Source organism: Eschrichtius robustus, chromosome 2, assembly GCF_028021215.1.
Source record: "Eschrichtius robustus isolate mEscRob2 chromosome 2, mEscRob2.pri, whole genome shotgun sequence".
Classification (NCBI taxonomy): Eukaryota; Metazoa; Chordata; class Mammalia; order Artiodactyla; family Eschrichtiidae; genus Eschrichtius; species Eschrichtius robustus.
In genome coordinates this window covers 146,272,077-146,297,953 of record NC_090825.1, presented here as the reverse complement: position 1 = coordinate 146,297,953, position 25,877 = coordinate 146,272,077, and the positions used below count along the sequence as shown (strand labels likewise).

The following is a 25,877-nucleotide window of genomic DNA, read 5'->3' as shown; positions in this document are numbered from 1 at the left end:
AATATATTTTTAGTCTCACTTGTTTCGGGGCTTTAATTAAGCGTTTCATACTATATATAGTTTTCTGAAAATTGGTTTTTTTTCCACTAATTATTTCTGAAATTCATCTTTAAGTATACCTGTAGTTCATTTTTAAATGTTATATAATATTCCATTGTATAATTATATTATGATCTGTTTATCCATTTTCATGTTGATGGACACTTTAACTTTTTCCATTTTTTTGCCTTTAATAACACTAAGGCTATGAACATTCTCATGCCATGTCCCCTTGTTTAGAAGAGCTTTTCTAAAGGACATATCTAAGAGTGGAAGTGCCAGGTCAGAAGGTATTCAAATGTTCCACTTTTCAAGATAACACCAAAGTGATTTCCATTCTATTTCCAAATGACTATACTTTATACTCCTACCAGAAGGATGTAAAAATTCCCTTTGATCTACATTCTCCTGGAAGATTTACTTTTGCCAATCTACTGGAAGTAAAATGGTATCTCATGTGCCTTGATTTCCCTTTCTCTTATGAGTAGTGACATGCTTATTTGTAGGTATTGATCATTTCCCTAAAGAATTGCTTGTTTTATTGATTTCTAGGATTTATTTCCAGGTTCTTCTAGATGGTGATCCTTGCTTGGGTTAGTGTGTGTGTATGTGTTGCAAATATCTTCTTCGACTTCTGGTATTTTTTTTTTTTCAATCTTGTGTTTTTAAGTTATTTTTCTAGGAATTTACTGATTTTGAGTTTTCTAATTTGTTGACTTCAAAAAATACTACGCATAATTTTATATTTTAAACCTTTGCTGTATCTGTAACTGTATTTCCCCTCTTGATCCTAATGTTATCTGTGAATTCTCTTTTCTTCTTATCTCATGAGAGGTTTGTCAATTTTATTAGTACTTTTAAAGAATTAACTTTTGATTTTTTTGATATTACTGAATCTTTGTCTTTTAGTTCCTTAATTTCTGCTCTTTGTTTCCTTCTTTCTCCTTTCTTTGGGTTTGATCTGCTCCTCTTATTCTAACCTCTCAACTTGGATGCTTAAGTCACAACATTTCAGCCTTTCTTGTTTTTGTGAAATAAATTTCCTACTGAATTCCAAACATGTTGTATTTCCACTTTTCTTTGTTTTTTAATTTCCCTAAGACTTCTTCGTTTACTCCATAATTACTTAGAAGTATGTTTATAAAATTACCAACTTTATGGAATTTGTTATTTTTACAGGTTAGTTTTCATTTAATCACAAATTGGTAAGAAAATCTGGACTCTATGATACTGTCTGTCATTGAAATTTGTTGAGACTCGCTTTATGTACTAATACTTGGTAAACTTTTTAAAACTGAGATATAATTGACATATAACATATTAGTTTCAGGTGTACAACAAAATGATTTGATATTTGTATATATTGGGAAATGATCACCACAATAAGTCTAGTTAACATCCACCACCACACAGTCACAAATTTTACTTTCTTGTGGTGAGAACTTTCAAAATCTACTCTCTCAGCAACTTTCAAATATGCAATACAGTATTATTAACTATAGTTTCCATGCTGTATATTACATCTCCATGGTTTATTTATTTTATAACTGGAAGTTTATACCTTTTGACCATCTTTACCCATTTCACCCACTCCCCAACCCCACCATAGCAACCACCAATCTGTTCTCTGTATCTACGACTTTGTTTTGTTTTGTTTTTCAGATTCCACATACAATGAAATCATACAGTATTTGTCTTTCTCTGTCTTAGTTCACTTAAAATGCTCTCAAGGTCAATCCGTGTTGTCACAAATGGCAAGATGTCATTCTTTTTTATGACTGAATAATATTCCTTATATACTATATAATGTATAATAATTTTACATATATATGTTTATGTGTACACACACACACCCCACACTTTCTTATCCACTCCTCCAGCAATGGATACTTAGGTTGCTTCAATGTCTTGACTATTGTAAACAAGGCTGCAATGAACATGGGGGTGTAGATATCCTTTTGAGTTAGTATTTTCATTTTCTTCAAATACTCAGAAGTGGAATTGCTAGATGATATGGTACTTCTGTTTTTAACTTTTTGAGGACCCTCCATATTGTTTTCCATATTGGCTGCACCAATTTACATTCCCACCAACAGTGCACAGGGTTCCCTTTTCTCCACATCCTTGCAAACAGTTGTTATATCTTGTCTTTAAGATAACAGCCATTCTAATAGGTGTGAGGTGATATATCATGGTGGTTTTGATTTGCATTTCCCTGAGAATCAGTGATGTTCAGCACCTTTTCACGTACCTGAAAGCCATTCACATGTCTTCTTTGGAAACATATCTATTCAGATCCCCTGGTCATTTTTTAATTAGGTTGTTTATTTTTTAGCTATTGAGCTCTGTGAGTTCTTTACATATTTTAGATATTAGCCCTTTATCAATATGTGACTTACAAATATTTTCTCCCATTTGGTAGGTTGCCGTTTCATATTGTTGATGGTTTCCTTTGCTGTGCAGAAACTTTTTATTGATATAGTCCCACTTACCACTTAACCTATTTTTGCTTTTGTTGCCTTTGCTTTTGGTGTCAAATCCAAAAAATCACAGCAAAGACCAATGTCTAGAAGCTTACTACCTATGTTTTCTTCTAGGTGTTTTATGGTTTCAGGTCTTATGTTCAAGTCTTTTACCGATTTGAGTTATGTTTGTGTGTAGTGCAAGATAGGGGTAGAGTTTCATTCTTTTGCATGTGGCTATATAGTTTTCCCAACACCATTTATTGAAGAGACTGTCCTTTCCCCATTGTATATTCTTAGCTCTATGTCATAAATTAACTGACCATGTGGACATGGGTTTATTTCTGGGCTCTCTATACTGTTCCACTGATTTATGTATCTGTTTCTATGCCAATGCCATACTGTTTTGATCACTATAGCTTTGTAATATAGTTCAGAGTCAAGAAGCGTGATGCCTCTAGCTTTGTTCTTCTTGGTCAATTTTTTTAAAAACATGCCACGTGTCCTATTAATATTTTCTAATTGTTGGTTCCAGCATTTTATATATATCAATTCAATAAAGTCTGTTAATCATATTGTTCAAATCCTTTTGACTTCCATATTTGATTTATCAACAATTTGCAGAAATGTACTGCAACTCCTCATTATAATGGTACATATGTCAATTTCTCCCATAGGATTACCATCCTTTGCTTGATGTTTTGAGACTATTTCAAGGTACTAGATATTTGAAATTGTTATACCTTCTTAGTATACAAACGATTATCTCCAGTTCTAGTAATGCTTTTTATCTTACAGTCTTGTTTGATATTAATATAACTACCCCAACTTCTTTTAGGTTCGTATTTACACAGCACATTTTTTTTATCCTTTTACTTTCAACTTTCTATGTTTTAAAGTTTTGAGTATGTCTCTTATAATGGGCATTTGGCTCACTGGAATAATTCTTTAAATATTCAACTTTATAATCTGGCTTGATTGTAAATTTAATTCATTAATGTTTATTAGATTAATAATGTACGTGGAATGCTCCTACTATGTTATTTTCTATTACTGTCTTTCTTTTTGTCTCTCTTTTCTTTTCTTGGCTTTTTCCTCTACTGTGTGATGGAAGTTAATCACATATCTTACACTTTTGTTACTCTTGAAATTTTACCATCTTAATTCTCTTCCAAAATAAAACAAAGCATTAAGACAATTTTAATTCTTATCACATCCCTCTCTCATGTACTACTGTTTATGGTAGTTTCTTTTTTAATTTCACAAGTTAAAAACAATAACTTTTTAAAAAATATAAGGCTATGTTTGTTAAGATTTGTGTGTTTACCAATTTCTGTGTGTTCCTTTCCTTCCTTCTGGAATCATGTCCCTTCTTCCTGAAAAATAATCTTTAGAACGTATAATGAAAACTTTTAATAAAGAACCTCAGTAAAGATCTACTGGTAGTAAAAATTCTGTTTTCACTTGTCCAAAAGTGGTTTCAGTATCTTTGTTCATGAAAGATACTTTTGCTGACATACAGTTATACGATGGCCATTACTTTGACTCAATTTTTTGAGAATAATATTCCACAATCTTCTGGCTTACATTTTTACTGTTGAGAAGTGAGTTTTTCACTCTATTTTACACTCTTTAAGCTGCTTTTGAGATTTTCTGTCTTTGGAGCTACACAGTTTGACTAAAGTGCTGTTTTTTTTTGACTGGTACATTTTGGATTTGCTGTATTGACAGATGTATGTCTTTCATTAATTCTAAAAAATTCTCAGAAAGAATGTTTTCCGTTATTGCTTCTGTTCCATTCTCTCTATTCCATCTTCTGGGATCCAATTTGACATATCTGACCTTTTCATTCCATCCTTTAACTTCTCTTTTAATAGCTACTTTTGACTTGCCTGGTGGTCTAGTGGTTAAGATTCCACACTTCCACTTCCAGAGAGCACGGGTTTGATGCCTGGTCGGGGAACAAAGATTCCCACGTGCCGTGAGGTGCGGCCAAAAAAAATTTTTTAAATAAAAAATAGAAAAATAAATCCTTCACCAGCTTAAAAAAAAAAAAAAGTTACTTTCCTTGTTTCCCCACATTCTTAAAAATTTCTTCAAATCTAACAGCCAATTTTCTAATTCTTTCCTCAGCAGGCTCTAATTTACTGTTTAAAAAATTCATTAAATTTTAGATCACAAAAAATATTTTTTTCAATAATAAAAGTTTCATTTGAGTCTTCTTCAATCTGCCTGGTCATTTTTCATTCTCTTGTTTGCTCATCTGTAGTTCTTTTTCCTTTAAACATTTCATACATAATTATTTTATATTCCTATAAAATTCCAATATCTTAAGTCCTTGAGGAGATCTGAATCAAATAAACCATTCACTGTTTTTGTTAGTGCTCAGTCATGGTACCTTGTTTTGTTGTTTGTGTGCTGGTTATTTTTTAAATCATGAAGAGTTAATTGACTGCTCTTAATCTGCAGGATTCTTAAGGCACTAAAGTATGGTTGCTATTCTTTACAGAAGATTTTAATTTACTTTTTTGCTGGAAGGCAAGGGGATCTACCAGTTTCAGACCACTATATCCCCTCTCAAGGGCTCAACTTAATATAAGAATCCCAAGTTCAGTACACTGACTTTGCTACTAGGCTAAGGTTTTGTCACCAATTTAATCATTGATAATTTGCCTTTAAAGGCAACACTGCCTTTTTTGCCCTTGTTTGCTACCCATCAGTTCATTCTGGTTAAAGTTCATTTTTTGAGGGGGAAGCAGTCAGAAGAGAGAGGGACAGAGAAGTGGAGGAGAGCAGACTGGAGGAGTAGGAACCTCAGAAATTTCATATACTTATTTCAAGCCAAGCAATGCAGGATCTGACTGTTTGCAGCTCAAAGGCCTTTCAGAGCATGTAGTTGACCACACTGAAGTGAAAGTTACTACTAATTCTTTACTTTTAAGAAGCAAAGACTAATTGTGATATAAAACCAAAACCAAAAAATGTGATTTTTATAGATAGTTGGTTAAACATGAACCAAATTATAACATAATCTGAATTAATATAAAAAATGAATCAGAAAAGATATTATATAAGGCTGCCATTGTGTCATCAGGAAAAACAAAAAAAAAACAAAAAAACAAAACCCAAAACACTATAAGACAGGCTTACAGGGCAACCACATATCTACAAAAAGAACTGAAGGGACAAGCGGGGACTGAAATCCAGCCTGTACTCTACTCACCATACTAGCATATTATACTTGCCTGGGTGCTTTTTCTAATTTGCACAAAGGCACCAAATATACTATTGAGTTGGTAAGAAAGTAAAATAAATCCGCAAAGGCCAAAATAGATGTCTGGGCTGAAACTGAGAGATATATGCATAGAAACAACTAGAGAACTTGAGCTTCTTGTTTGAAGGACAAAGGACAAAGCCTAGGGCATGCCCAATAAGAGGACTCCAACAAGAAACTCTTACACCCTTAGCAAGAAAGTGAACTGTCTGCCCTAGACAAAGAAAGACAAAACAGAAAATTGTCTAACTTGATTTCCATGTTAGTCACAGGAAAGAAGGAAAAATCCCTCAATTCAGACCTCACACAGCGAGTGGCCTAAATACAGACTACCAATGTGATATGAAAAACCTTATTCTAAGGAAGCAGTTTAAATGGTATTGAGTTGATAGTCCTCCTCCACCCCATTTAGTAGATGGACCAAACATTTCAATTAAAGGACAGAGATGGTCAGCAGTGGTTTTTTTTTTAAAGGAAGAACTATACACTGTCTACAAGAGACACACTTTAAAAACAAAGACACAGACAGACTGGAAGTAAATGGATGGTGAAGGATATCCCATGTAAACAGAAAGCATAAGATGGCACTGGCTACAGTAATATCAAATGTGGTGGATTTTAAGATAAAAGGATCAATTAACAAGGAAAACAAAAAATTATAAATGTCTAAATGAAGGAAAAATTGAAAATTAAAAGTAGTATATGGGACTTCCCTGGTGGTGCAGTGGTTAAGAATCCACCTGCCAGTGCAGGGGACACGGGTTCGATCCCTGGTCCGGGAAGATCCCACATGCCGCGGAGCAACTAAGCCTGTGTGCCACAACTACCGAGCCTGTGCTCTAGAGCCTGCGAGCCACAACTATTGAGCCCGCGTGCCACAACTACTGAAACCCGTGCGCTCTAGGGCCTGTGTGCTGCAACTACTGAGCCCGTGTGCTGCAACTACTGAAGCCCGTGTGCCTAGAGCCTGTGCTCCGCAACAAGAGAAGCCACCACAACTAGAGAAAGCCCACGCACAGCAACGAAGACCCAACACAGCCAAAAATAAAAAAAATTTTTTTTAATTAAAAAAATAAAAGGTAGTACAGACTATTCCACAATCATATTTGGAGATTTAATACCTCTTTCTCTGTAAATAATAGAAATAGGCCCCCCCCCAAAAAAACAGAAAAAAATCAGTAAAAACAAAGAATATCTGCACAATACTATTAATCATCTTGACTTAATTTCTATTTACATACTACTATACCCAACTATGGCTATGGTAAAATACATATTCTTTTCAAGCGTACATGGTCTGTTTGTCACGATAGACCATATGCTGGGTCATAAAACAAGTCTCAATAAACTTAAAGTCTGAAATCATACAAAATGATATTTGCCGAAGGTAGAATTAAATTAGAAATCAGAAACAATAAGACAACTAGGAAAACCCCAAATATTTGGAAATAAAAGCATACTTCGAATAATCCATAAACTAACAAAGAAATAACAGACTAGAAAATATTTTTAACTAAATGATAATGAAAATAAAAGATCAAAATTCATGATATGCAGCTAAAGCAATGCTCAAAGCAGAATTTATAGCTTTAAATGTTTTTATTAGAATACAAAAAAATCTAAAAATTAAAGATGTGATGCCTCCACCCAAAATTAGAAAAAAAGACCAAATAAAATCAAGTATAAGGCAGAAAATAATAAAGCCCCCCCAAAAAACTTATGAAATAAAAAATGAACCAAAAAAAAAGAAAGAAAGAAAATCAGTGAAACTAAAAGTTGATTTCTTGAAAAGATTAACAAAGTTGATAAATATCTAGTTAGTCTATCAGGGGAAAAAAAGAAAAAGGGCAAAAATTATCAAATGGATGAAGGGGGGGTCAAAAGGTACAAACTTCCAGTTATAAAATAAACATCATGGGGATGTAATGTACAGCATGGTGACTATAGTTAATAATGCTGTATTGCATTATTTGAAAGTTGCTAAGATAGTAGATCTCAAAAGTCCTCATCGCAAGAAAAAAAATGTTTAACTATGTATAGTGATGGATATTAACTAGACTTTTTGTGGTGATCATTTCCTAATATATACAAATACCAAATTATTGTTGTACATCTGAAAATAATATTACGTGGCAAGTATACTTCAATTTTTAAAATAGGAAGAATAAAAGAAAAGACATCACTTCAGATCCTACAGACATTAAAAGAATAATAATGAAATATTAGAAATAACTTTATTCCAGTAAATTTAAAAATAGGACCAATTCCTTGAAAGACACAAATGACTAAATTTGACCCCAGGTGAAAGAGAACATTTGAATAGTCCTATACCAATTAACAAAATTTCATTCATAACAATAAACCCTCCAGGCCCACTGGCTTCACTGATGAATCCTATCAAACTCTTAAGAAAGAAATAATACCAATACAACACAAACTCTTTCAGAGTGTAAAGAAGGAGGAAGAAACACTTCTTGACTCATTTTATGAGGCCAGTATTATCCTGTTACCAAAACCAAAGTCATCACAAAAAAAGAAAACTGCAGACAAATATCCTTCATGAACATCAATGTAAAATAAAATTTCTGCAAACTGAATCTAACCTATATAAAGGAACAGTATCGTAACCAAGCAGGATTTATCCTAGGAATGGAAAGCTGGTTTAACAGAAAAATCAACCAATATAATTCATTATATTAGTAAAAGAAAAAAGAAAACAAAGGTCATTTGAGTAGGTACATAAAAAAGCATTCAAAGAAATCAATGCCCCACTCATTATAAATAGCCTGAGAAACAGAAGGGAACGTCATCAAATTTATTAACAATGGTAAAAGGCTCAATGCTTTCTATGTACAAACAGAAACAAGGCCAGAATATCCATTCTTATCGCTTTTGTTCAACATTGTACCAAAGGTCCTACCAGTGGAATAAGGAAAGAAAAAGAAATAAAAGGCATGAAGACAAGACATAAAACTGTATTTTAGGTGACATGATCATATAAAACAATCCGAAAGAATCTACAAAAAAAGCTATTAGAACTAATAAGTAAATTGAGCAAAATCACAGGACACAAAGACAAAAATCAATTCTGGTCTTATATAAAATAGCAAAGAGTAATCAAAATTTACAACAGCACCAAAATATATAGGAATAAATTTTGTGAAAGATTTTTAATACCTATGAACTGAAAACAATAAAACATTGCAAAGAAAACTTTAAAACACCTACATAAGTGGAGCAATATATCATGCCCATCAACTGGATATTAAGATGGACCATACTGATATATAGATTGAGGCAACCTCAATCAAAACTCTAATGAGTTTTTTTTTAAAGAAACTGACAAGTTGATGCTAAAATTAATACAGAAAAGCAAAAGATGTAGAACACAAAACTATTTTGAGAAAGAAGAACAAGACTGAAAGACTTAAATTACCTGATTTCAAGACTTATAAAGTTATAGTAACCAAGACAGTATAATATTGGCATAAGGATAGACATTTAGATCAATGGTACAGAATAGAGTCTAGTAACAGACCTTAGCCTTTTATGGTCAACCGATTTTTGACAAAGGTACATGATAATTCAATAGGAAAAAAGATAGTCTTTTCAGCAAACAGTGCTAGAACAACTTGATAACTGTACATGTTGGGGAGGGGACCTTATCCTTACCTCACATCATTCACAAAAATTAACCCAAAGTGGATCACAGACTTAAACATAATAGCTAAAACTATTAAACTTCTAGAAGAAAAATATAGAACATATTCGTGACTTCAGTTACAGAAGATTTCTTAAATATAAAAAGCATAAGCCATGAAGAAAAAATTGAAAAGGCAGATCATCAAAATTTAAAACTCTGCCCTTTGAAAGACAGTTGAAAAGACAAACAACAGACAGGAAGAAAATATCTGCAACATGTATGTGAAAAAGGGACTGTATACAGAATATATAAAACACTTACAATTTCAATAATAAGACTATGTACAAAAGAACAAACAACCCAATATAAAAATGGGCAAAAAATGTGAACAGACATTTCACAAAGGAAGATATAAGAATGGCCAAAAAAGCACAACTTCATTAATTATCAAGGAAATTCAAAGTATAACCACAATGAGATACTACTACTAGATACCCAGTAGAATGGCTAAAGTTAACAAGACAATATCAAATGATGATGAAGATGTGGATCATTCTTAATGGGAATGAAAAATGGTACACTTTGTAAAATAGCATAGTAGTATCTTACAATATTATACACACATTTCTCATATGACCCAGCAAACTGTCACAGGTATTTTACCCAAGAGAAATGACAATTTAAGTACATACAGAGATTTGTCTGCAAATATTCACAACATCATTATTCATAACAGGCAAAAACTGCAAGTATAACTCAAATGTCCATTAAGTGGTAAACAGCTAGACAAACTAAAGAAAAAGCCATACTATGGAATACTACATAGCAATAAAAAGGAACAAAATATTTATATATACAATATGTTTGACTCTCAAAAACATTATCCTAAGCAAACAAAGTCAAACACAAAAGACTAGTTATTGTATGATTTCATTTACACAGAAACCCAAAAGAGATGAACCATAGTGACAAAAACCAGTGGTTACCTGGATAAAGAGTTAGGAAAATGGATCAAAGGGCATGAGAAAATTATTTATAAGGTTCTCTGTCTTGAATGTGGTGGTAGTTACATGGCTATATATCTACTAAATTCAAACTGTACACTCAAAAAAAAGAAAAAAGATATTTGCAACTCAACACAGACAAGGGGCTCATATAAAGGGCTCTTAAAAGTCAATAAGAAAAAAAAAAATCAATGAGAAAAAAAGAACCAATAACCCAACAACAAAAAAATGAGCCAAAAAAATGAGTAATTCTTTTACAGAAAAAGAAGACCAAATAGCTCTTAAATAAACAATGCTTAACCTCACTGATATGAGAATGTTAAATTATACTGAGAAATCATTTTTCACCTATAGGATTGCCAAAAATTCAAAAGCTTGGTAATACTGTCCTGTGAAGGCAATAACATGGAGCTCTCATAGACTGCTGGTGGACAAGTAAATTGGTGCAGTCCTTACAGAGAGTAATTTGGAAATATTTATAAAAATTACAAACACATTAACCCTTCTACCCAACAGTAATTCTGCTTCTGGAAATGTATCCTACAGATATACTTGCATAAATATAAAATGACAAGTACAAGGTTAATCTGTACAGCATTACTTTTAATAGCAGAAGATGGCAAACAACTCAAATGACTCTCAACAATGGAGAGAATAGTTAAATAAATTATGATACATTCAAAAAATAAATATTATTCATCTATAAAAATTAAGTATTCTCTGTATACTGATTTGAGAATAGCTATAAAATACATTGTTAAATGAGAAAAAGCAAGGAGTAGAATGTGAGTGTGGTATGCCACACTCCATGTAAATAAAAGGGGATAAGAACTTACATATTCCTAATTGTACATGCATACAGAAAATTTGGAAAGATGCAAAACCAATAAGAATCGTTATTTGTTAGAGTGAAGAATAGTAGGACAGATTATAGGACTGGAACAGAACACATTTTAATTTCTCTTTTCTGGACAACGTAAATATAATACCTCTTCAAAAGATTGGGTGAATTAATTAAAATAAAATTTGATATGAAAACTAAGAGAACAGACACATTAAAGTTACGTGTAAAAACAGGTCACAAACTTGAGGACAATATTTACAATTCAAACAACTAGAGGATTAGTGTTAAAATATTATAAAGAGCTCCATTAGTAAAAAAAAAAAAAAAAAAAGAACAAAATAATCCAAATGGCGAGGAGGAAATGAACAAAAGTCATGAACATATATATCACTGATGATGAAAGAACATAAACATAAACACTAAACTTCATTAATAATCATGAGAGTGAAAAGTAAAATATGCATGAGGTATATTACCTCAACTAGCCTGACAAAAAGTCTAACATTATGAGCCATTGGTGAGGATCTAGATCAGAGTGGGTGGGATATAAAGTAGTACAATCACTTTGTAAAATATAGTTTGGCATTGTCTACTGAAGCTGACTATGTAATTAATATATATAACAATCTTTACAGCAGCATTCATTGCATTAGCAGAAAACAGAAAACACAAATACCCATTGACAAGAAAATTCATCAATAAATTTCAGTGTATTCAAACAACAGAACTGCAGCAGTACAAATGAAGGAACTATAGCTACAGCATCAACACAAACTCTCACGAAGGCAACACTGAGAAAAAATAATGAAGCAAGTTGTAAAAGAATAAATAATTTGATTCTATTTGTATAAAGTTCAAAAATATGCAAAACCATGCATTATTTTCAGAGTACATACATATGCAGTAAAACTGTGAAGAAGAGGCATCAATTAACAAACAAACATCAAGAATTTTTTGCTGGTAGGAAAAAGGGAACAGCAAAGATATTGGTATTGACCTGTTCTTTAAGCTATGTGACGGTGTTTGTTACTGCTAGTTACTATGTCTCAAAATATATAAACACCCTTTTGTGCTAAAGAAAGAAATCAGTCATGACAACAAGATGCTACGAAGCAAAATGTTAGTTCTCCTCCATCTAATTTATAAATAATGAGATACTAATAAAAGAGAACATTTCAAGAAGGTTAACTATTCCTCTATCCGCCGCTGAGCAGTATTGTGTGACTCAGAAAACAAACAAAAACCAAAAAAACAGATAATGAATAAAAGGTATTTTTAGAAGACAGTACGTAAATGTATAGGATAATTTTTAAAGAAATTTTTTAAAAGACTTTAAATGGAAAATCACTCAAAGTTTGACTATCATCCCTTACCACTCACTTTCCAAACAAATATGAAAGAAAAAAACATCCTGGAACTGTAATTAAACTGCCTCCTATTAGAAATGTATATAGCCAGTTCCAGTCTCATAAGTTATCCCACTTAAAATCTGAAAAGTGTATTTAATTCCCTATGTTCCTGAAAATCCTTTCGTATTAAGGAAATATACAGAAATAGATAAATTCTCCTTCAGTAAAGAATGAAAAATAAAGAGGAAATTGAGAAATTAAAATATAATAATAAAATAAAGCCATGGTGAAGGCAAATGAACAAATGCAAAACCACGATGAGGTCTTCAGTAAATTTTTACTGGCCAAAACTGGGCTCTGAATTTGCAGTCAGATATAGCAAAGAAGGAAACATGATTAGTTAAAGGATAGTTATAAGTTAATAAACTCTACTCAAAGATCATTATCAGCTTTTTTTGATACTGAAGCCAGAGAGAAATATTCCCTGTGAATCTTATAAAGAACTAAAACCATCAAGCCACCAAAATACCCAGAAGGTTAATAAAATTAATGGATTATTAGAGGAACAGAATTGGGGGAAATAAACAAAAATACGTTGCAGTAAAATTATTAAATAAATTGATTAATGAAGCTACTTAAAATTCAACACACTACCATATTATTATATTATTTATATGGTCATATAAAATTTACTGACCTTCCTGAATTGCCATGTCCACAGTTATTCCAGAAGCTGAATGCAGAAGCTTTTGGTAATTCTGTGCATTTTGATCAAACAACTGTACAAGAAGAGTGCATGTCTTCTCATATTCACATCTGCTAACAGTGCACAACTGCTCCAACTGCTGAAACACAGTGGCGGTATCATCCAGTGGATCATCTAAATTATCTCTGCAAATATATAAAAAAAGGATTGCAGATGACATTAGAATGAGATGTACTTTTATTCACCACAAATAAGCTTTATTTATGTTAAATAAAAATTCTATCATGGATAAAGAAATAAAAGACATAGACTGGAAGGTAAGAAATAAAATGTCTATATTTGAAAATGTGAACCACAAGAAAGCTACTAGTACTAACAGGTGAATGTATTTCCAAGGTGCTAGCAATACAGGTCAATATATAGAATTCATTACTATATACTAACATGAATTGGAAATTTAAATTTAAAAAACAGTATCTCCAAAGGCACCAGAAAACATAAAACACTAATTAAATCTTAAATATATGTAAGATCTAAAGACTGAATAATACAAAACAGTGATGAAAGGAATCACAGAAGAACTAAATAAATTAAAAGACAAACATGCTCATTGGCTAAAAGACTCAATATTGCTGAGATGTCAATTCTTCCTCCAAATTAATCTACAAATTCAATGCAATTCTAGTCAAAATTCCAGCAGGACTTTTTTTTGTAGATACTGACAAGATGATTCTAACATTTATACAGAAAAGCAAAGGAAGTAAAAGAGCCAAAACAAAAGAGCCCTTTAAAAAGGGAAAACCGAGATGAAAATTCACACTACCTGATTTCAAAGCTTATTATAAGGCTACAGTACTCAAGGCAGGAGCTACTGGCAGAAGGAGAAACACATAGACTAATGAGAATAGAGTCCAAAAATAGAACCATACATATGTGGTCAATTAATTTTTGAAAACAGAGTAAAGACAATTCAATGGAGAAAGGACAGTCTTTTCCACAAATGGTGTTGGGGATAACTGGTCTTCCCTATGCAAAAAAGAAAAAAAGGAAAGAAAAAGAACATTGAGTCTAAACCTCATATCATATAAAAATTAACTCAAAATGGATTATGGACCTAAATTTAAATTATAAAACTTCTAGAAGAAAAAAATAAAGGATAAATTGGACTTCATTAAACTTTAAAACTCCTGCTCTTTGAAACACTCTGTTAAGGAAATGAAGAGGCAAGCAAAGGACTGGGAAAAAATATTTGCAAAACACATATGATAAAAAGACTTGTGACCAGAATATACAGACCTCTCTAATCTCAATATAAGAAAATAAACAACCCAATAAAAAAATGGGAACATATTTGACAGGCATTTTACCAAAGAGTATATACAAATGGTAAATAAGCACATAAAAAGATCCTCAACATTGTTAGTTATTAAGGGAATGCAATTTGAAACCACAATGAGGCACCACACCTATTAGAATGACTAAAATTTTTTAAAACTGACAATATCAAGTGCTGGTGAGGATGCAGAGCAATTGGATTTTTCATACACTGCTGGTGGGAACGTGAAATGATACAGCCACTTTGGAAAATAGTTTGGCAATTTCTTATAAAGTAAAATATACACTTACCAGGCAACCCAGAAATCTCACACCTAGGAATTTATCCAAGAGAAATGAAAACTTAAATTCATACAAAAATCTGTAATAGGAACACTTACAGCTATTTTACTCATAAAGGCAAAAACAGAAAGAACCCAAATGTCCATCAATCGGTTAGTGGACTAATAACTGTGATATATCCATAAAATGGTATACTATTCAGCAATAAAAAGTAAAGAACTACTGACACAAAATGGAAGAATCTCAAATGCATTATGCTAAGTGACAGAAGCCAGACTAAAGGGCTACATACTATATGATTTCATTTATGTAATAACATCCAAAAAAGACAAAAATTTTAGGGAACAAAACATCAATAATTGCCAGATGCTGAGGATGGGGAAAGGTCTGACTACAAAGGAACCTAAAAAAACTTTTTGGGGTGATGGAACTATTTTATATCTTGATTGTGTTGTTAAACACAACGGCATACACTTGTCAGAGCTCAGAGAACTGTATACTAAAAAAGGTGAATTTTACCATAGGTAAATTATACCTCCATTTAAAAAAATTCCAAGATGCAGAAGATGAAAATACAACAAAAACATTTAGTTTTCAATACCTCACAACTATGGCAACAGATTCCAACCGAGAAGTGATAAAGGCCTTCGTGATTTCTGGTGCATAAGTGTCTAATAAGTGGGGTTCAGTTGATTTCACAAAAGGAACTGATGCTACCATCCTTTGCCAGAGAGTTAATAAATAATGAACACTGTTGGGAGCAAATTCCCAATGCTACAAAAAAATAAAGCAAACGTTATTTAAAATGACATTATGTCTTCCTAGAATAAGAAATGCAGAGGCAAAATTAGTAAACATACAGTTCAAAATAAACTTTTATTCCGATTATAACCAATGAACATTTAAAATAGCAAATTCTGTTAAATGTTTGTGAACTTCCTTCTAATCTTTCCAGGAATATTTTTTCACAGAGTTGATATCATGTGGAAAATATGGTTTTAAAACTTCCCCCCAAACTTACAAAAAGAATTTTTCCAAAAACTAATCTGTAAAACTTTATTTCATTTCTCCACATAGATTTTGCTACAGCGTCTCAATTCGGTCTTTAATTATTAGATATTTAGATGGTCTCTAAATTTTTATTATTATAAAATTTGTTACAAAGAAGTTTTTTACCTAAAATCTTGCAATGAACATTTTTAGCAAAGTGCTCTAATAAATGTTTTTAAAAATCCCTACCAAATCTTACCAAGAAAGGGTTTTAAAACTATCTACAGTTTAACATCAACTATATATTTTTATTTACCTGTAGGCTAGTAATGGTAAAATTAGCAATCAATCTGATAACTTCAGGATACTCCTTCACCATAACTAATTCTCCCAGCTGGTAATTTGTCTTTAAACGAGCCAAAAATCGACAAAATTCATGATAATTACCTGGATTGGACAAACCCTAAATTATGAGACAAAAAGAAAGGCTTTTTAAAAAACTTAAAAACAAAAAACCAAATGATTCCTACTCGACTTAATGTTGTCCTAAATGATTAATAATAAGGAATCCAAACTAGAGGCTTTGGAGGAAGCTCTGACCATGATGACTAAATCATAATGTTTGGGAACCATTATATTAGCCCAAAAAAATTTGCATGAGAGACAGAAAAGAGAGGAGAAAAGGGTGGGGGGAGAGAGAGAGAGAGAGAGTGTATCTTGTGACTTAAACAGAAGTCAATACAAGACCTGAAAAATACTTAAGATGGAAAGTAAGAATTGGCTCTTGAAATCCTGGAAAAGAGCAATACCACTAGACTTACATTAAATGTGTACCCACAAATAACAGAAACATCTTTTAATTCAACAAATATTTATTGAGTACCTAGAGGCATTATGTCCTCAAGCAACTCCTTGTCTCTTAAGACATTCAAATAAACTGCTGCAATGTAGAGCAGAAAGTTTAAAAAAAGTACTACAAGACACAGAGGTAACTTTGTGGGGAGGACAGGTTAAAAGGAAAGACCAAGAAAGGTGCCCCCAGTGAGCTCCTTGAAGATAGGACATGTGTGTTATTATCTTTATAGTTTGAGAACTCTGCACTATAGCTGGCATGAAACAGAATTCAAGTATCTTTCAGTATCTGTTTAATACTGAAAGAGTTTGTAAAAAATTTCAACCCATGAAAAAATATAACATAGTTTCTAATTATTAAGGACTAATTTTAAAATATATTTTGTATTCATGGGTCTTTTAATACATAGTTATAATTCTAAAAATATATATAATATTCAAATTAACTTTTAGAGCCATAAAACATCAACATGAGGATACTGGAAAATCAATTAAGAGAATTATCTGATATTAGCATATTATCTTCCACATACTGACTGATGATAGTGAGCTGAACAACTAAAAATTTTAAAGTATCGATATATTGGTAAAAATCCCATTTATCAGCAAAACACATAAATTTCAGATATGCCAACAGTGAAAAGATAAAACGAATGCACAACACATAAAATACCTCTTAATGTGCAAAAACGACTGTTCTTTAAAGAGTAAGAATGTTTTCTTTATGTATAGATATTACATGTCCCCCCTAAGTTATTAATAACCAAGAGACTTAGATAAACCTCCTTAAATCATCATTTAACCTTTTAAAATTTGTACTTTCATTACAGATATTTTAAACCAAAACCAAAAGTGAAACAAATTTTATCTAGGCATCCAAAATCACTAATTTATAATGGCTGTGCAATTCTCTGAAATGAACACAGACAATGAAGATTTGCTGTTAACATAGAGAGTAGATTTAAAAATCTACAAACTTTTATTGTCCACAAGAGGGCAAAAAAGATATTATTTCATAATTTAAAACCACTTATTCCAATATTAACATCCAGATTTATACTGTCTTCTAGTTTAGAAGGTAGATATGACTCTGAATTAATCACTTCAGTAATTTAAGAAGTGCAAGCAAAGTACAATGGTAAAAAGCAGAAGCATAGTAAGATATACAACCTCTATTCATATTTACCTAAAAGAACAGGAAAAATAAAAAGAACAACACAGCAGTCAGTCAGGAAAACATTCACTTTTAAAAACTGCCCATTTATACTACAAATGAGATCCAAGAAAGTAGAATATGATACTTATTTTCTTCCAGAATCGTAATAAAGTCATAAGTTTATTATGCACCTTTCAGCAGAAAAACTGTATTTAAATATGGTAAGTACTAATTAAATTATTTCAAAAATACCTGAGGGTTTTCAAGTATCCTTTTTACTCCCTTGATTAAATTACCAAGGTACTTGGCACGTTCAGGACTGCTAAATAAGGACCTTCTTGTAGAAGCAAACTGAACTAAACATGAAAGTGCCTAAAAACAGGAACAACAAAATTCATTTCAACTTTAAAATTAATGTAAGGCCACATGTAAGGAACACTACTCTTTACATTTAAATTTTTAAAAATTTTAATGATAAAATAGTGTTATAAAATCCAAAAACAATGAAAGCTAAACATCATCAATAATTACCACCACCCATAACCCGTCAATCCCACCACTAGAATTCCTATTTCTGTGTAAAATTCCTCTAATATTTTTGTATATATTAAATACACCAGAGCAGAGCCGGGACCTGCATACACTCAAAGGCTCCCAATTGCTTTTGATGCCTAATCTGTTTGTAAACCAACGAACCAGGTGTTTCATCAAAAAGAAAATATGGTTTTGTTGTAGAATACATTTGGGAACTACTGTACAATATGCACTGCGCTATCCTACAAGTGGGAAAAATCCTTTAACTTTACTTAATCCAGCATGTCCCAAATTTATCTGGTGATAAAACATCTTGCCCACACCATTTATTAATATCTTGAGGAACAATTTGGAAAATGCTGCTGAAAAAGTTAGATACAGTATAAAAATTCCTGCAAAGTGTCTGTGGCCTAGTTATCTTTCTGAGGTTAAGACTTAATCAGCCAATTTCACTTCTTGGGTTCTTAATTCTACTACTGGAACCCACTGAAGCCTGTTTGTTCATTAACTGAGAGGCCCAAAACTGGCAACTTTTAGGCCAAACTGGCCCACATATGTAAACTTGCCCACTTTAAAAAAAAAAAAAAAAAGAATTATCTGTCAATATTTAAATATTCCAGTTAGGAGATTTCACACAAAATGTCTGGCTCTCTTGGCAAGGGTGAGAATAGGGACAAAAATCAGAGGATAGCCCTTTTAGGCGTTACTCAGTTGGCCACAGTCCTTAATGTTAAAAACAAAAAACAAGCAAACAACCCAAAAAACAAAACTCCCTTCTGATGTGTAGAAGGTTCAGGAACCATTAGCGTAATAAAAATATCCAGGGGTTTGGGGTCAAAACCACCTGCGTTTGAATCTCAACTCCAAAATGTAGTTCACTGCCCTGAAGAAAGTCACTTAGGCCATTCTGGATCTGTTTCCTTGTCTACATAGGGAAGATAACAATAGTTACCTTGCAGGGCCACTGTGAGGATGAAGTGAGATAAGCATCATAGGATAGGGCATGCCCAATAAATGTCAGTTACATTCTCTTAAAGCAGTTGCTTTCCACTCTACTTTTTAAGCACCAGTAGCTTGTTTGTTTTATCCCAAAACATAACTGTACATGAAACCATGGTTTTTAAATAACTAAAGACAAGACTCTTCTGGTTAAAAGACAGAAGGCTGAAGTTCTGTGGCACCACCTGGAAACATGAGTGTCCTGTGAAACCCAGTTTAAAAACCACCACCTTAAAACCCTCGATTTGAGAGCAAACATGTTTTCTAAGAAAGGGAGGGAGTATTTTTGTGAACCTATTCCTCCCTTCTAGGTGATAACATATCTAAACAAACATACTGCTGATATGTACTTTAAATGTGGAACATCTTTTTTTCAGGAAATGACAATATAAGAATTCCCCAACTTCACTTCTACAAGCTTAGATATTAAACTAACAACTTTCTTTTTTTTTCAGTCTTGCCTGGTCTCTGTTTTAGATTCCACAAAGATGGGATACAAAGTCTCAAAGTTCCATACTATAACCAAAGAGTTTCAAGAATCTTTTAGCACACAACAGAATTTGATTCAAAAAATAAATGAACAACTGGAGTGATGAGCACAAAATCAAGTGAGCAGATCCCCTTTGTTTCTCATTTGGAGATATCTGATGGGGGGCCACATGGCAAGCCTGACATGGAGCCAAGCAAAGTGGAGAAAGAGTTAGAGAGGTTAAGAAAAGGGAAGGTAACAGGTGGGGTGGCAAACTACTGGACTGAGGCCCAGAAGAAGAGCTGGGGACTGAGTAGGAAAAAAGATACTTAGAGGTTGATAGGTTGTCTTGGCTACAGGCAGGAACTAAATCACCAGTTATGGGTTTTGGGCTCACCAGTGAAATGACGGGAACTATGGACTATAAATAGAAACTGAAAAATAGCTTACGTAATACAAATCCCAGATGATGTAAGAATCTCTTATAAGAGGTAAACCTAATCAAGAATATAAATAAAGTAAATATGTACCACCCTTATATAAATATCACAGGTACTTTTTAATGAAATAATGAATGAGTTTTACTTACTAACTGAGATAGGAGTGGCGGAAGTGAATGATACAAATTAAAGAAAAGATCCAATGTTTCTGGTTCCAGGAAAACTGGAAAAAAAAAAAATTCTAACACCATTACTTTCAATTCAGTGATCTTCACATAGTAAGACATTATCATACAAACCAAAAACTCCAAGACCTCTGCATGTGGCCAATCTTTCTTTGCAGTTAGGCTTAATTCCTTTTTAATTCCTAGCTATTTTCCTTTGAAATATGAAATAATACAAAGATAGAAATTAATTAGCTAAGATGTTCCTTATTTCCATGTAGCACCTACAGTTCTTACCTAGAGAACCTTCTCATTATTTTCATTTACATTAAGGTACTAAAAACATTTAAAAATTCAAATAGTATCAAAAAGTAAATAGTACTAAAAAGTATATAGTAAAAAACAGCTGTACCCTACTCCATTCCAACTGCCTTTCAACTCTTAGCTATATTTAAATACATGTTTCCAAATTACATGCTGTATTACATGTCTTTGACTGTTTTATTTTAGGTCTCAAATGACCTTGTTACGGTACACTCTCCCCTCTACTCCCACCACTCTTTCTACAATCCATCCTCTCTCAAAAATCCATCCACTGTTGTAACAATTTGGAATTAAATCAATTCTAAGTGTTTACCTTATTATGACTATGTAAATAATGTTAACAGCTCAGCCAAGTATACTATGATTATATCACATTTCCAACACTCCCTGGATTTAATCACAGCATCTTTTCTGTGCTTAGTTGTGCAGATCGATATCTGTCACTAATTCTTTCCAAATGCTCTGACAGATTTGCAAAATGTTCTTCATGCCATTTTCCACCTGGTCAATAGCATCAAATAACCTATCACTTCCATCTTCCCACCCCTTCCTCCTGGAGCCTTCTTCAACTTAGACTGGCTGTTCCAAACTGTGTTACATAATTATCTCCTTTTAATGTCTGCTGACAGTCATCTTGTGTTAAAGCTTTCCCGAACTCCATATCCTCTATTTTCTTGCTTGTATGTCAAGTAGCTTCATAAGAGCAAGTACATAAGGGATAAATTTCAGAACGATTTACATGTCTGAAAATATCTTTATTCTCTTATACTTGGTAATTTCAGTCTAGTTTGAAAATTATTTTCACTCAGAAGTCTGAGGATATTACTCCATTGTCCTCTAGCTTCCAGTGCTACTGTTGAGAAATCTAATACCATTCTTGATCCCAATCCTTTGTAGGTGACTTTCCTTCTGGTAGATTTTAGGTTCTCTTTGTCCTTGTTATTCTGAAATGTCATGATTATGAAGCTTAGTCTATTTTTTTTCATTATGTTGGGTACTTAAGGGGTCTTTCAATCTGAAAATTTATGTGTCTCACTGCTGAGAATTTTTTTTGTTATTGTTTGCAAATTGCCTTCTGTTTTTTCCTGTCCTTTCTTGAACTCCTAATAGTCAGATGCCAAGCCTCCTAGTTTCATGCTTCAATATTCTTGCATTTTTTTCTCCTATCAAATCTCTTCTTGCTTTTTTTGTTCTACTTTCTGGGATATTTCCTTAACTTTATCTTCCAACTCTTTTACTGAATGTCTTATTTGGGCAACCTGTATATTTGGAACACTGTCTTAACTTTCGTTTTTGAAACAATATCCTATTCATGTTTCAGGAGTGCATTACCTTTTCTTATCTCTCTGAGGATAGTAATTAAACCTTTTTGAAATTTACTTCGACTCTTCACTTTGTCTCCGTTTCTACTAACTCTCTCTTTTTAAAAAAAGATTTCTTGAGATAATCAGATTTATATGCAGTTGCAAGAAATAATACAGAGAGATCCCATGTATTGTTAACCCCATTTCCACAAATGGTAAGTTCTTGCAAAACTAAAGCACAATATCACAATCAAGAAGGCACACTGATAAAATCCAATCCACCAATCTTATTTGGCTTTCCCAATTTTACATGTACTCATGTGTGTGTGTGTGTGTGTGTATGTGTATTTAGTCTGTGCAATTTTTACTACATGTGTTGGTTCACGCATTCATCACTACTATCAAGATACAAAGTCCCTTTTAATTGTTTCTTTTAGTCTCTGACTTCCATATTAGAAGTTTTCACCAAATGTATGGTGTTTCTCTACTATATCTGATACCCCTGAATGCGAAACCTCTCCAGTTTAATTTCTCAAGGGAAAAAAGCTCTGGTCTTGGGAATGGAGAGGGAAGTACACATAGGGAAGGAAGGGAAAAGGGCAGTCACAGAGCTGCACAGAGGTGGTAGAGAAGATCCCGGGGGTGTTTGTGCAGAACATAGACTTTTTACCAAGTCCTTTCAGCCCAATTCCCTACCTCTGACTTCAATAGGAAAGCCCTATTGCCATCATCTTTCTGGGATGTGTGAGAGCAAGTGAGTTTGCTCTTTTTTGGTGTCCTTCTCTGTAAGAAAGTAAATTGCAATTCTGCTCTGCTAAGTTAGCTACTCTAAGTCATTCTCTTTATAACTTTGAAAAATATGTTGATATCTCCTGCCAAGTGTTATATCCTCTCCTACTGTTTATCTGAAAATTTCAAAACAGAGCTCTTCATTTCCCCATCTAAACTGGTCGTCCTCCAAATCTAGAGTTGTCTTTTCTTTTTTCCAAAATCAAAATATAGAGGTTACTATGATATGAACTGAGGAAAACAGATTTCAACGTTGGGTATCAGCAGCTACCTTAGGTTACAAATTTTTTTGAACTTTTTGATTGCCAAGTAAAAAACAGAGATAATTGCACATAAAGCAACTATACTGCTAATCCTGTGTATTTTATGTTGACCATTCCTTACACTAAACTTTTTTCTTACTTGTTCTCCAAGTTGTTGGAATCTGTACTGTACAAAGATCATCTGCAGATTCATCTGCTGAACTGCCAATGAAGTCAAAGTTAAGGCAGTTGAGGACCAGTTTCAAGACTTGCATTACTAGGTTTTGCTGACCTTGGTCCTGAAGGTTTAAAGGCTTGGCCAACACCTGAAAGAGGTTCAGAGTCAAATGAAACATTATGACATATGTCAATTAAAAGAATTTTACTTAACTAATTTAAATAATTCTTCAGTGACAAATTAAAATTAGTAAAAAAAAAAAAATTTGCAGTTATGTTGTATATATTAGAAAAAAACTGTAATATCACTATCAACAAAAATCTACAATAATAGATTAAATTTTCAAATTTAATCTTGTAAAATGGGGTTAAAACCTTTCATATTTAAATGCAAACTGGAGGTCACCTTCTAAAGTTGTAAGAAGTAACTTTAGGACAAATACTTTACACAGCACAAATGTATAAATGTACAGGATTCGTTAGCTCAAGGAGCAACTGGAACAAGCTGAAAATATAATATTCTTCAAGAAAAAGTAGGGGAGCTTCATGCATAAACGATACACATTCAGCTAACAAAGGTTCTCAGAGCTGTTTGAATGTGGAAGGACACTCACAAGCTCCTGGAGAACAATCCCGACCCCCTCAAAATGTTCATTCTGACACAACCAGAATAGATTATATCTCCTAGAGATACAATGTGAAATATTTGTGGGGGAAATGATAAGAAGCTTGGGATTCTGCTTCAAGAAAAACACAGAAAGAAATAAAGTGGTTAGTTAAGGATAGAGATGAAACAAGATTGGTCACGAGTTGTTAATGCTTAACTGGTTGCTGGGTCTAAGGGAGTTTATTATACTATTCCATCTTCTTGTGTATATGTTAAAATTTTTCATACTAAAAGAAAAATTTTTAGATAATAGAGGAACTTTTAGTCTGGCCTAGTGTGGCAGTTACCATGTTACTATACCACAGAACTTAAATAAGTAGAAACTAGTGATTAGTGGAACATACTTTGGGAAATGCTCTACTACACCAATTAACAAGCTTGAGCAGAATGAGGGAGTCCCTATATTACAAGAGAACACAATATAATTATGAATCATACTATCCCTAATGTTCAATAGGGCACTAAGTAGCAAACGGGAAAATATTATTTCCTAAAGAAATTATTAAAGTCAACTATCTTGGCTCAACTCTGAAAAAATATTGATAAATGATGAATTAGGAAAACTTGCCATCATTTCATTGTTCATCTGCACCCCATTAAAATATGGGCAGGGCAATATAGAAACTAAGTCTTAATTAGCTTCTGCAATAAGTAATCTACAGTAGGAAGATAATGAAACTACTGTCTAAAGACAAGTTACTAAATTCCCTTTGGATCTTACTTTACTATATCCTGACTAAATAAAAGTGAATTTTTTGGAACCGCTTACAGTTTTGTGCAAATTAATTTGTACTTAAATTAAATGGGCACAGGGGAATTCATCTGAAATTCTTCTGAAACAGGATGCTGAATTATTAAGTAACTTACCTCTTTTAGAAGAGAGCATGCTAGCACTAAAATGTCTTTAAGAGAAGTGTCACGAAATGAGGTAGCTATTTTCCTGTGTTTTGCTGAAGGTCTAGAATAATCGACCTAGAAAGTTCAAGATGAATTTATTTAACCAGACTTACCAAACAGCAAAGCAAAAATTTACTATGTAAGAAAAGGAATGAAAATAATGATTAAAGAATCATAAAATATAGAGCTAAAACAGCTTTTAAAAATCTACTAGTATAAAAGTGATTTGTTTATGGTTACTCAAAGAGCTAATAATGGCAGAGCCATGACTAGAACCCAAGTTTCTGTACTGTTTTAATTCAGTGCTCTCTCTACAAACTATACTGATGCCAAAATTGAAAAGCAGAATTGATCATACTTTCAGAGGCAATATAAACACAGATTATAAAATAATAGATAGATACTGTCAACTCCTGAGTCATGCATCACATTTCGCATTAGACAAGTAATAGCTTCCCTGTTCCTCAGGCCCCACCTATAAAATGGGAAATCTCTGAGATAATCCTCAAATTCTAACTTTCTGTGAATCAGCAAACTGAATCAGTTACAGAAGATTCTTCTATATGAAAGTGATATTTCTATATATATCAGATATGTCACTGATTCATGTATTTTGATATTGTAAAAAAAAAAAAAAAACCAAGGCAGAAATTATAAATAATCAGAAATTTGATTTATTACATAAGCAATAGTATATTCCCCCTGAATATTTTATTAGTTAATAATAAATAATTTTTAAGAATAAGTTTACTAAGACTAGTCCTTGAGCCTCTAATCTAAAATACAATATGGCAAAAACTATACTATTAGTACCATTAATATTTCCATTTATCACTAGGAAACAGCAAACAAAGCTGAAATCTGATACCCAAACAATTATTAATACCACAGGCTACAGCGGCTATAGCATTCCTTTTGGTACCTGAAAGATGAAA

The 25,877-nt window shown here is 32.7% G+C and overlaps 1 protein-coding gene across 5 annotated transcripts in view; it reads right to left on the bottom strand.

Annotated features, from left to right (window-relative positions):
• Positions 1–25,877, bottom strand: part of RANBP17 (RAN binding protein 17) — a 311,774-nt gene that overhangs the window by 255,197 nt on the left and 30,700 nt on the right. For 4 of the 5 annotated variants that reach the window (XR_011073140.1, XM_068536342.1, XM_068536345.1 and 1 more), the window contains 7 exons: positions 24,913–25,017; positions 23,362–23,527; positions 20,528–20,601; positions 18,189–18,308; positions 16,245–16,391; positions 15,540–15,712; positions 13,313–13,506 (listed from right to left, as the gene is read on the bottom strand). Coding sequence is in view for 4 of the 5 variants with exons in the window: in XM_068536342.1 (XP_068392443.1) it covers positions 13,313–13,506; positions 15,540–15,712; positions 16,245–16,391; positions 18,189–18,308; positions 20,528–20,601; positions 23,362–23,527; positions 24,913–25,017 (979 nt within the window). In the remaining variant the exon portion in view is untranslated. The remainder of the gene's footprint in view (positions 1–13,312; positions 13,507–15,539; positions 15,713–16,244; positions 16,392–18,188; positions 18,309–20,527; positions 20,602–23,361; positions 23,528–24,912; positions 25,018–25,877) is intronic. The other variant, XM_068536343.1, reaches the window with a different exon arrangement.